Source organism: Cajanus cajan, chromosome 6 (assembly GCF_000230855.2).
Source record: "Cajanus cajan strain Asha chromosome 6, NIPB_CcT2T_4, whole genome shotgun sequence".
Lineage (NCBI taxonomy): Eukaryota > Viridiplantae > Streptophyta > Magnoliopsida > Fabales > Fabaceae > Cajanus > Cajanus cajan.
Window position 1 is genome coordinate 2,487,104 of NC_138522.1, and position 13,214 is coordinate 2,500,317.

General features: G+C 31.6%; 1 protein-coding gene across 1 annotated transcript; it reads right to left on the bottom strand.

Annotated features, from left to right (window-relative positions):
* Window positions 1-2,069: 2,069 nt before the first annotated feature.
* On the bottom strand, window positions 2,070-10,549 carry LOC109819362 (O-fucosyltransferase family protein). The gene is made up of 13 exons (XM_020385072.3): window positions 10,241-10,549; window positions 10,087-10,147; window positions 8,508-8,752; window positions 7,835-7,928; window positions 7,559-7,626; window positions 6,967-7,055; window positions 6,705-6,882; window positions 5,474-5,602; window positions 4,547-4,683; window positions 4,191-4,404; window positions 3,896-4,080; window positions 2,813-2,908; window positions 2,070-2,514 (listed from the first exon to the last, which is right to left on the bottom strand). Exons 3-13 carry the CDS (start codon window positions 8,706-8,708, stop codon window positions 2,376-2,378), a joined length of 1,530 nt encoding a protein of 509 aa, XP_020240661.1. The 5' UTR covers window positions 8,709-8,752; window positions 10,087-10,147; window positions 10,241-10,549; the 3' UTR covers window positions 2,070-2,375.
* Between the last annotated feature and the right edge of the window lie 2,665 nt (window positions 10,550-13,214).

Below are 13,214 nucleotides of genomic sequence, written 5' to 3' on the forward strand. Positions count from 1 at the left end.
AATCTGAATATAAGATAATTATGTTATATTTAGATATAAGAGTTACTCAATATAACTTTAATGGTACGTTTGGTGAGAGAAAAACAATTAGAATGAGTGGAAATAGGGCATAGAAAAATATGATGAATGGAAATGGTGATATATAAAGGAAATTATTTTTTTAGAACATTTAGTTTAAGAGAATTAAAAAATGGGAAAGAATAAACAATTGAAGATGATTTTTTTTTTTGAAAATCGTTTCTGTCTAACAATTTAATAATTGGCAAAGAAAAAATAAAAAAATGTAGGATTCTAGCTTCTACAAAATGTGTCTCATAAGGATGAAAATTGTTAGTCCTATTTCATTCAAAAAGATAAATATTGAACTAAATACAAGTTTAATTGGTCAATTTAGTAGTAGAGAATTAAAATAATATGTATAAAATTTTAAGTTTGAATCATATTATTATTTTTATTATTTATATTTTTATGATAAAAAACACATTTACTCTCTTGTTATCTCAATCTTTCACCTTGATTTAATATTTGAATGCACTTAAGTAACTAGTCTCAATTTCTTGATAATAAATCCTATTATTATTAATAAGAGTTCTAATTTCTTAAATGATCTCACTAAGCACTCATACATTAAGTTCAAGATTCTCAAGAATACACAAAATTCATTAAAGTTTCATATCTATTCAGAGTGTAACTCCATTGAAGAATTCTAAGAACTCAAAAAATTATCTCTCACTAAGACACAAGAACAAAGAATTTTAAAAAAAAAATTGTTAAAATTCATACAAAATCTTCACAAAAAAAAAAAAAAAATGGTCTCAAAGCACATTTATAAGTTGAAAGATTCAAGTCATTCTTCAACATTGAGATTCCATCACTAGGTACAAACATATTTGAAAACCTCTCACTAGATGTTCATTTCATTATTGTACGTTTTTATAATTTAAAATGATTATGATAATTCTGTCAATTAGAAGTAATTATCAATTCCTCGTTAAGTATAAAAACACGAGATGTCTTATAATTTGGCGATGAGCTTGTGGCTTAGAAATTAAAGTATTTTCTCTATTTTTCTTCTTTTTTTTATCCATTTTGTAAGTATTTAAACAAAATGTAATTTCTAGCTATAATTAATACTTATAATACTTACTAAGTTATGCTAATTCTAATATTTGTGTGATATTGTTATTATTTTATTATCTGTTTTTAATTCCCTAGTTGGTTGACATCATGCAATAGTTGGGAAACCAAAATCAAGTAGCAATTTAATTAGAAACAAAGATAACATGTTTCAGCATGAATTTATCTCCAATAGTAATTATTCTCCCATTTGTTGCAAAAGTCTTTATGCCATTAGGGTGGGGCTCAATATCTCTATTTTTTGTCATGCATATACAGCAGACAAGGGTGCTAGTCATGTGGTAAGAAACACTTGTGTTGATAACCCATGGATTTTTACCAGTTTATCCACCACTTGTCCTAATTTTATGTGTGCAAATAGTATTCAAGAGAGTGCTCTAGTGTTTTGGATTCAACCCTAGTAATGTCCTATTAGCTCATCGTCGTCTTTTACATCATTCAATTTCGCTTCTATAAAGTGTTTACGCGATGTTTGTCTTTGCTCCATTTCCTCCTCCCTTACCTGAGCCACCTGGTTGATGATGCATAACCTTGCCACGTCTAGAACCATGACCTTTAGTTCTCACCCCCACCAATATAGGTAATCTACCCGTTGAAAACAAGAGTTAACATCGTGCCCGAGTCATTTACAAATTACAATGCATGAAAGGTCCTCTATCAACTACCAACATGTCATTGGCAGAGTAAAACTAAACTAAAATCCTTTATACAATACTTCAAAGTGAAATCATGATACTAGTGCTCAGAATGGAAAAGTTCAGAAGAAAAATTTTCATTCAGTCATGTTTACGGTAGAGATTAATTCAGAAAAATTGAAACATATTTTGACCTAATAATAACAAAGTAACTCATTTTTGAATGATATAAATAAAATCATTCTCGCCTCTTTTTATATCCTCGGCCTTACCTAGATACTAGTGTTCATAGTGAAATCATGATAAAATAAAATATATTATATCTATGAATTAAAATATAATGTCGTCGTACAAATCATGAACAATCTAACAATAAAGAAGTAATTCGTTTCTATTGTTTTATGAAGTAAGAAATGCTAAATAAAGAGAATTGTTGGCTAAGCTGCCAACACCATGTGTTTGTGATCAAGGGTATAGCTATAGGGCACAGACAAACCAAGATCGCCGGAAACGGCTAATTAGAATTACAGTTTATAAAACCCAATTTACATATTAACCGGTCCCTCCAAAAATTCTAGATTGAAACTGCAGTTTGTTTTGTCGTCATGTTATTTCCAGTTTGCTTCTAGAACCACATATACACTCAGGATATGGATTTTCATAGAAGGACTCTTCAGTCCTAAATCGTGCTCGGCCTTTAATTCCTGGTAGGGAACCGTGCCTTTTCCTTGGAGCTCCTTGCCTACGTATAATCATGAAAAATAAGTAAATTCTTCGATTTTGATAACTGGGAAAATGAAGTCAACCAAGGGGAAAAAACACGTATGCAGATTACATGGAAAGAATAATTACATATTAAAGGGAAAAATAGGTAATAGACTTCAATATAAGAAAAATGTAGTTTGTAACCAGTTTTAACTTCTAACCATCATGTCATCCGATAATTAGAAAATAAGGTCACTATCAGGAACCTAAGCGAGCGGAATCTAATGAAGGGCCTACCTGCATAAACATAAATTAAGGTTATGCAAGAAAGTAACCTGTTCTTGTGCATTCGCTGCACCATATGTGACAGTTCCTTTCCTTCTTCTAGCTCTCCAGTTCCCAACATATCAAAAATTCCAACAAGTCCTTTCCTGAAGATCAAATGAATAAGTAAAAGGGAGAGAGAGAGAGAGACAGAGAGATAATGAGGAACCAAAATTGGAAAAAGGTATTTTCTCTTGGTCATCCAGTATGTAAATTATCAGAAATTCAAGTATTTCTCTACAGAAACAAGTGAAATCCAGAATGAAACAGTAGATCATTCAAACTTTCAAGGCATATTAAACACCGTCATCGCATCTCGTTAGCATGGTGCACCAGTATGATACATATGAAAACATATTAAAAGATAATGGAAGAAACAGACACAACAATAACCACACCTTTTCTCACCATGTGGGATTAGCTACATGAATCAAATGACGCCATAATGTCTCTTGTGAATCATGTCTATGGATAATCATGAACCTTTAAATCCATCTTAGTGGTTTTTTCTTATATTTTTTGCTGTCTCTTTATTGATAGGATAACGTCCATCAGATCTACTGTATTTAGTTGAGCTTTCTACAGGTCTTCTTTACACATGCCTAAAGCTGAGATTCTATCATTTTTTTTATAATAAATACTACGCTGTTACTACCCAAATTGCTCTCCAATACATTCTCATTCCTAATCCCATTTTTTCTAGTATGCCCACTCATCAAATACAACATTCTCAACTATACTTCACCTCTACATGTAGAACCAATAATATTTATAGATTCAGCATTGAATCAACATAACTGGAAGGAAAGGAAAGGGAATGAAGGACCCCTATCAACTTTTATCACAATTCAAGTCGATAAGAAAACTTGAGGAAAAGCTAAATACAATTCTGGGACGATATTTTTCTCCTTTTTTGGATTAGTGATACAGTGATACTTAAATACAAAACATTGAAAGAAAAATTACACAACATTTTGGCAAGCATGGGAAATAGAAGAAAAGAAAGAAAACAAGACTAAATACCTAGAGGTGCTTCAAACGTATCAACAGCCCAGAAAAAAACTACTACTACTACAACTTCTTGAATTCAATACCTGTCTGGGTTGATTGTCTTGCGGTGACCTAAGAATCTGCGGTGTCCCTCAACTGCTCTTGCCATATTTCCTGAATATGACGGAACAAATACATCACTCTCTACACAGATTATGTAATCAAGTGCAGCAGTTTGAGATGCATGATTGGCGAAAGCTTTCAGCTCTTCAGGAGTTGCAAGGGATTCCTGTTATCATTTACCAATCAATTAATCAGGCTGTCATTGCACCTCACTAACAGATTATGCACTATTGGACTACTTGTTGACGCAGTTAGGCAAATAAAATGATTACAAACCTTAAAGATTAGATTAGGGAAGCGGGATGAGAGCTCTGAAAGATGAGCATTACCACCATAGATCTCTCCTGCTGCAATGTATATTGGTGTTGAAGGGGGATAGCCAAGAGCATGAAGAAAAATGCCCACCTCCTTTGGAGTCAGCGGACAAAATCCTCCAATTCTCTGTTCTGTTGAATTTATCTTTTTAACTTTCCAATAATTTGTGTTCTCCCTAGAAGAATTGGAACATTTTTTTAAGAGGATCAGTAAACTGATTAAATACTTATAGACACACTCATATATATATATATATATATATATATTATCTCTTTCAAACACATGGTAGCAGATACAGAATAAATATCCCCCCTCACCTCAAAATTCTAAGCTCTTCAGATTCAGCATCTGTCAGACCATATGCACAACCAGTAAAAGACAGCATATCTTTCTCATATCTCAGATGGAGAGCAATATATCTTCCTCCGCGTGATCTCAGACGATCCACCAACCTCTGTTTTGTAACCGTCATGTATGCTCAGAACCTAATTTAACAGGAAGCCCCATGTAGACATTCTTAAATGCATCAAAAGTGAAAAGGGCATCTCAAACCTGGGATCATATGCATCATTTTCTAGCATGATGTACAGAAATATTGGACTCAAAACTTTCAAGGTTTTCAACCTAACAACTTTGCAACATTCAAAATATTTTAAAAATTCAAGTTTATACTCTAATACTTCTAATACTATATCATAAAAGTGTCTATTGATATAAAAAATTTCCCACAAAATCTTAAAAACTAATATTTAATTTTTCATGCCTGTGTGCCATCAAGCAAATCCTCTTAAATCAAAACTTACCTATTTGTCCACTATTTCCCACAAATATGAAAATAACTTATTTTAGACATGAAAGCAATAATAGACCGGATCCTATCTCTCTCTTTCACCTTTTAAAGTCCAACCTATTGCCTTTATTTAGATTTTTTAGTTATTTAGGCACAAATTGAAAGGAAAATTCACATTCCATTTCAATTTGTATCCTTTCACATGCGTTTTCTTTCTCTTTTTTTTTTCCCTTTTTTTGCATTCTCTCTAAATTTCTTCATTAAGTATGCCACAATTTATTTGGTATTATAATTTAATAAAGAAAAAAATCACATGGAAATTGAAACAGTTATTGCCTCTTTAATCTCCAGTCCATTATTTTATCAGTTCCTAAATCATGATATGCTGTACACATAATATTTTTACTAGATTTAGGATGCTGGAAATTGCACCACCAAAAAAAAAAAGTCAAACCTTTCCTAAATTCTCTATAGGAGGAGAAAATCGAAGTGCATGATACATAGCACGGCATCTCAATCTCTGTATGTCCAGAGGAAGATCGTTGTTTGCAAGTCGAGAATCTGATTTTGCAACATGTATCACCTGGAAGTCCAAAACATTATTTGTTCAATACATTGACTATGAAATAAGATCCATAGCCAAAAAGTGAATTTTATTGATCATACAAACACAATGACAAATATGAAAATCACTTGCTGAGCATGAACCTATATTAGAAATCCCCTTCACTGAGAACTGAGAAGAGTTATTGAGTTTTTACACTCCCCCCACAAGTGAGCAATCAAAAACTTGTCAGCAGGAAATCTAATGGTCTTCAAAGCCTAAAACAAACATCTTTAAAAAAAATAGTAAAGGATGGGCATTCTATATCCTTCAAATATGATTGAACTCCCACATAAAATATGTAGCACAGCATTATCTAACTAAATATTTTCAATATATGACCCTTAAACCTCACCAAGGTTTTGTCCTGATTGCTTGGGTTGGGTATAACTGAATTCTTGTAATAACACTGCAATGCCCATATTCTTACTGATGACATTAAGCTGCCATCCTATTTTCTCCCCTTCCCCTTTTTTTCTTTAGGTTTTTGTATTGGCTATATTAAAAAAAGAAAGAAATTCAGTCATACTGCAACTTTCATAATTGGCCGTCTAGCACTATTCAGAATCAGATACAATAAAATTGAAGCACTAATATTATAAAGAAATTAGTTAGAGGTATTTCATTGGTCACTATCTGCAAGACTCCAGAATCAGTTATGGATATGGTTTGATACAATTAAGATTATCTTGATTTTTTAATTTTTATCCTGGTGTTCTATTTTATGATGATGTTCTATTTTCCATCTTTTGATGTTCCTGTTAAACTATATTGTGGTAAGTGGCAACGGAACATGGTTTGAGTACAAAGCAAATGCATTTTGACATTCAAGCCATAATTCACTCGTTTCTCTATAATCATAAGCCTGCATCTTGCATTTTGATCATTGGAAGTAACTTCTCCATTTTCTATTTCTCTGGTTAACAGCATTAAATACTTTCCCATTACAACTAATTTTACAGATTGCTAATTTGATATTAAGCAAAAAAGCTGTTAGTTCATAGAAAGTTTTACGATGAAACCTTCTGCAGAAAATGAAAACCACAAGAAGTTGAAGATCATATAGGAAAAGCTTGAGTACCTGATAGTCATTCCATAACCTGGACATCTCTTCATAGTAACCAACCCCAGACCAGGAAGTAAAGTGTTTCCTGGCTCGGGGGACTCCTTCCAAGTTTTTGGGAAGCTCCTTAACAATCCTGACATCGCCTTTCATGGATTCGATGAAGTGAAGTTCATCAAATATATCTGAAAATACACTGCACACATACCCAATAGGAAAAAAAATTGAAAAAGGATTCAAATACAATACATACTTAAAAATACAGTATAGCCAGTAATACCTTGAGTCTTTCCAGAATGAACGTTTATCCAATTGCGGTATGACTAAAGTTGCATTCATTATATGTGCCACGGCCACCATGTCTGATATCTATAAGAAAAAGGAATGATTACACACAATGAAAATATTATAAAAAAAATTAAGTAGAACCACAATTGGCTTCACACAAAGTGACTACCAATCGTAGAGAAGGTGCCATCAATGCAAACTGAAATCATTATCATAAGACAAAACAAAACTTGAACTGCATTTCACCATATCCAATTCATCATATTTAGCAAACACAATGAAACGATGAAATATTGCAGGAATGGGGAAAAAGTCAAAATGTTCAGAATTGCCAAAAGGAACCGAATAATGAAAAAAGACAAGAAAATAAACATTATATTTCCAGTATTCGATGACAAAAGACATAACTCAAAACCCTACAGATACAAGAAATTTAAAATAGTAACTTGTGTCCTGAAGTTTGAAACTGTAATTGGATGTAAATACTAAAACTTGACTATACATGCAGTTACAAGCATAAGAGCATGGATTTAGCTATTATATAGGAGTTACAGGACAGTTCAAGTGAGGAAGAAGTAACTTACACCAGTTCGCATTTGATTTAGTCCACCATTACTTCTCACAGTCAAATAGCGATCAAATCCGTGAGCAGCTGATGAGATAAAAGTGTGAAACATATTTAAGAGAAAGGGAGAGAGACAAGTATGCACAAGACAATGACAGAGACACTATGCAGTGGTTGACAAACAACCAATTATAGAAGTGGCAGAAAAAAACCTTAAATAAACAGTGTGGAACCAAGTGAAAGAAGAAAATTCAACAAACAGATTATTACAAGAATAGAAGTAAGCATCTGAAACCTTTGTATTTAGTAGTTGGCTTGACACATTGGTGTAAGCTATGATTGAACGGAGACTCCCAAAGTTGCTTATAGTGCACATGTAACTCTGGCACCTGTAGCAATATGCAACAAAATGCAGTAGTTCTTGAGTGTGAAAAAGGGAGAAAAAAAAAAAACAAAGTGAAGCCTGAACTCCCAGTGTGCTAGTTAATATAGATAGAACCAACAAGACTTGCTGATACCATTCCAAGAATAGAAATCAATACTCTTGAATATGTAAGCAAACAACTACTTGGCACACATTTTAGTACCTACAATACTTTTTTGAGAGAGAAAAAATATTGGAAGAATTGGATAAAGAAAAGAAAATGACTAGCATAGATGCCTATAAATTATCAAAACTATTAAATTCCACAACTGCAAAAATTCTCTTCTCTGCACAGAAAATTTCCACAGCAGACTGTTGTTCTTTCTCTCATTTGTTGGATGTAGAAATTCACTAGACAAAATAACGAATCCAGTTCAATTTATGCAAATCAGCATCTGATTTGGATCTCTAACAGTAAAGTGAATCAGATCAGAGGATCAATAAGGATTCAGGAAAACCAATAATTCCCTCCACATCCCTAACTCTGAATCAATTTAATTGAATTGAAAACAATGGAAAGAATAGACAAGGGAATAGCACGTACCTGATGAGGTTTAGATTGCTGAGAAAGCAAAGGGTATGGTGGATCTTCGTCAACACTAATGTTCCTCATGTAGAAAAAGAACACGAAGATGGAGAAAGCAAATATGAACATGATGTAGAAAGTGATAACACTGGGAGATAGCTTTCTAGCATGAAATCTACCAGTAAAGGGGCTGCTAGAGATGTATGAGCCTCTGCTCATCTCTGCCCTCACCTTTTTCTTTAACTAAAGTGATAAACCTGCATCTGTATGAATCAAGTCTTACAAGGTTATTACTGTTCAGTAAAAAAGAACAAATAAAAACTATATCATGCTTAAAAGTGATATGATCACTAATTGTCAATGATGAACTTTCCTAGTAATATGCAGGAGCAAATGATCATTTTGACCCCAATTATTACTGGTAGGTGTACATTATTCTTTAACTTATTAACCAATTAGCTATATTGATTCAACCATTAGCTCATCAATTTAAGTTGATGACCCAGCCAATGACATCTTAATTGTTGGTGTGACACTTTATGGTTGATAAGGAGTTATCTAGGGGTGCACACAAGGTTGTGGAAAAACAATGTTGAAACCAATCAAAACACTACAATTCTGTTAGGTTTGGTTTTGGAAATTTTCATGTTCAATATGAACTTAACCAATGGGAACAAAATCAGATTCGTCTGGATTTGTTTTTTGGCTTGCCTTTTTTTTTTTTTTTTTTGCAGATTTCATATAAACTAGAAGTGTGTGTTTGTGTATATGAAAAATTACAAAATAAAAGACATGAATTGTCTATTAAGACAAACACTCACATCTTGAAGGACATTAAAATGAGAAAATTAATCCATCAATATTCAAAAGCTCCATGACACTTGGTTAATGATTACTAAGAGTATTTCCACTATGAAGCCATCAAATTGAGAACACAAAGGCAAGACAAAAAGAAAAATAAGAGATAAGATATTTAGAAGAAATTTACTCTTGCCAAATTGCCAATAAATAACACAGGAATCTTACCATACTCATCAATCCTCACATTACAAGAAGAAAACAACAGCAATGGAGTAAATCCGTAAAAGAGATTAACACTTGCCCAACAAAATCACCAATCATCCTATCCTACATGCAGTCCCAAAACAGCAAAAACCTCAGCTACTTTTAATACTGATAAGCTAAACCAGTAACTAAGCATACATGGAACTCGCTCCATTGTCCACACCTGAACTCAAACACATAAACATCATTTGAACATGTCAAGACAGAGTGAGTTGCAGGGCTCATTTCATGATTCAGATTTTTTTTATTTTTTTTTATTTTTTACTTCATAAGAACAAAATCATACAGCAATAAAACATGAATCAAACAAATGCGGAACACCGAAACCAACAGCTTCATAAAGTAAAGAGCAACTACAAACGGATAAAATACAAATACATCCTGCACCATCCAATGATACTATAACGCCTCAAATCCATTACTTCAAATACGTATGTTCCCAAAAGGAACTACAAGAGAACATGTTTTAATTATTAGCAACAAGCGTATTTTCATCTCTGTAACACGCATAAATCGAGACACATTTACTCACCGATTGCGAATTGTCGGCAGTGGCAGAGATATTCCTCCTCTTATTTCGGTTGCTCTTTCTCCTGAAAAATAGAGAAAATCACTCATCAGTACAAAGAACACAATTAAATTGACAATGGAGCCATGCCACCGAATAAAGACGACGAAGAAATCACCTGTGCAGAAAAGTTGAGATGACCTAAACAAAGGTAATATAGGGTTTGGAGCTTGGAGTTTGCGGTTAGATTCACAAGTGAGGAGAAGTGAATTACGAATGAAATGAAATTGAACAAGGTCAGATAGATTCAGATCTGATTTTGAGCAGGGCGATGCAAAGAGATACAAAAGCAGAAAAACACTTGTAATAGGTAATTCTGATGTGATTGTCCATTTACGCTTATAACCCGTTTACTCCAACCCACGCGAATTTTGTGGAGTAGTTCGGTTCACATGGTTGAGTGGTTCGTGGTTTAAATCGGAAACATGGTTGCACCATACCGCGATTAATTAGTTGAATACCAGTGAAAGTGAGGGTGCCTCGACACAAAATAAAAAAAAAAATTTTTAAAAAAATTAAAATTAAGAAATTAAGAAAGTGTGTGGTTTAATTTTATAATAGTGGAATAGTTAAATAAATTAAATAAAGATAAAAAGGTAATTAAGTAAATAAGTTAAGGGATAAAAAGGGAATGTAAACACTAAATAAGATATCCTTTATTAATGTTATATTATTGTTATAGATATACAAATGATAAATTTTATTTTACATGTAGTTAATATAATTAAATTTAATTATATGTATAATATAATAATATATAGTTATCAATATGCCAACACGTCGTTGGTAAAGGTCTTCAATCCTATTTTATTTTTTAACGTACTTTGTCTTTATTTTTACATTTTTAAAAAATTTCTTAAAAGATTATTCATCCTTAAATTACTCTAAATCAATCATATAACTATTGAGTTATTAAGAGAAGAGCTATATCAAAAAATAAATGTATATTATTTGTTTAAGTAGTACAAATTTATTCATTTAGGTTATTCTTAACCGTATAGTCTCTCACTTGTACAATTTATAGATCCTCTCATTTTGATGTGTCTGAGATGTTACAAAAATATATAATTTTATGTTACAATATAAATCAATTATCATGAATCCAAAAATATAATTTATGTATTTAAAAATATCTACTTATTCAAAATTTAAATATAATTCATATACTCAAAAATATTTAAATACATAATTTATTTTAATTTTAGTTATATATAATAAACATTTAATTTATGCATCATACATACTAAAATACTAATTTATTATAAAAAAAATGGAAAGGAAGAAACACTACACATTCTAATTTAAATACAATTGTGTATCATAAATCCAAATTCTGTACAAATTATTATAATAGGATAAATTTATTTGATTTTATTGAAAAATAAACTTAATTAATCAACTATTTTATCTCTAACAGTTTTTTTTTCCTCAAAATTCAATATCAATTAAATATAACACAACTTATTTATTTTTAAATTCTACAAATACTTTTGTCCACTACCTAATGTATACTAGTTTCATACATTTTATGAATAGACTTATAACTTCATGAAATATTACAACTTTAATTTTATTAGTCAACTAGATGTCTTTTTAGGTATGGACTAATTATTTTCTAGTCATGCCTTGCTAAACTATTTTAACAATCATCATTTTTGGTTAGTTTGTCAAGGATAAGAGTAAAGACTTCTTGATTTCCAACTAGGTTAAGACATCTTTGAAAGAGGATGCTTAAGTATTAGCCTTCTTGAAGTTGGAGCATAAGGTTGTAGAGTGAGGTACCTATAGTGAGTGAGTTCCTTGAAATATTTCCTAAGGATATGTATAGTCTACCACCCAAGTGTGAGATGGAGTTAATCTTGCATAGACGTAGTAGCAAGAATCAAATCCATATTTATAGCACCTTATAGGATATCTCTTTGTAGAGTTAATTGAGCTTAAGAAGAAGTTAGAAGAGTTGTTAGAGAAACATTTTGTGAGACCTAGTGTATCAACTTGAGGAGCGTCAATCCTTTTAGTAACTAAAGAAGAAAGATGGGAATATAATTATTGTCAACTGAACAAGGTGACGATTAAGAACGAACATCCTTTGCCTAGAAAAGATGACCTTGTGGACTAGTTTGTGAGAGTTTGTGTGTTCGGTAAGATAGACCCTAGATTAGGTTATCACCCAAATAAAACCAATGTGAAAGTTGATGCCTTAAGAAATATTTGCATGTGTCAAACATGGTGGTTAGGGAAATGGATTTGATTGTAGAGTTTAGAGATATGAGTTTAGCATGCAAGATCACTCTTACTGGAGTGAGACTAGGTTTAATTTGTTGAGAGTAACGAGTGAGCTATTAGTTGAGATTAGAGAAGGTCAAAATATTGGCCAATTCTTGATTACTAGAGTAGAGGCTAAATAACAAGGAAAGGATGGTGAGTTTAATTGAGTTTACTCACTTCATCTTTGTCAACCTTAGGCTTATTTTATTTGATTTTTCTTAAATAAATTTATTTAATTAACTATTTTATAACTAACAATTTTTTCTAAAAAAATAAATGCCAATTAAATATAACAAAGTTTAATTATTTTTAAAATTTAATAGATAATTTTATCCACTAAATACTTAACCGCGTGCATTTACAGGGTAATTGTTTATGAATATATGTAAAAACATATAAATTTATACAACTTTTCATTAACATATTATACCTTCATGTAATGATACAACTTTTCATTAACTTTGAAAACTCTCGCAATAAATGTGGTTAATTCGATTATATGAATTCAATTTTCTCTTCTACCACAACACCAAAAATGATTTTTTGTGGCAATTTTTATGTTATTTAGTGACCATACAAATGATCATTAATATCTTTACCAGCAATTAGATTATGGTCGTTGTATTTGGGGTCGGTAAAACTATTAGCGACATTTAAAGTGAGTGTTGGTAAAGACCTTTTAAATGGCCGGGAAAAATAAAAACATTTAATGACAATTCTAGTGACAATTTTAATGGCCACTAAAAGTAATTTTGTTAAATAATAGATTCTTATATATGTAAAAAAAATTGTTTAAAAATACAATTGAATTTCATTAGATAAAA

Coding starts and splice junctions, on each gene's coding strand:
- LOC109819362 (XM_020385072.3), bottom strand. CDS start 8,708: ATGAGCAGAGGCTCATACATCTCTAGCAGCCCCTTTACTGGTAGATTT. Junction 5,603..6,704: donor GGTTATGGAATGACTATCAG/GTACTCAAGCTT, acceptor TTGGACTTCCAG/GTGATACATGTTGCAAAATC. Junction 4,081..4,190: donor TCCCTAATCTAATCTTTAAG/GTTTGTAATCAT, acceptor AAATGATAACAG/GAATCCCTTGCAACTCCTGA.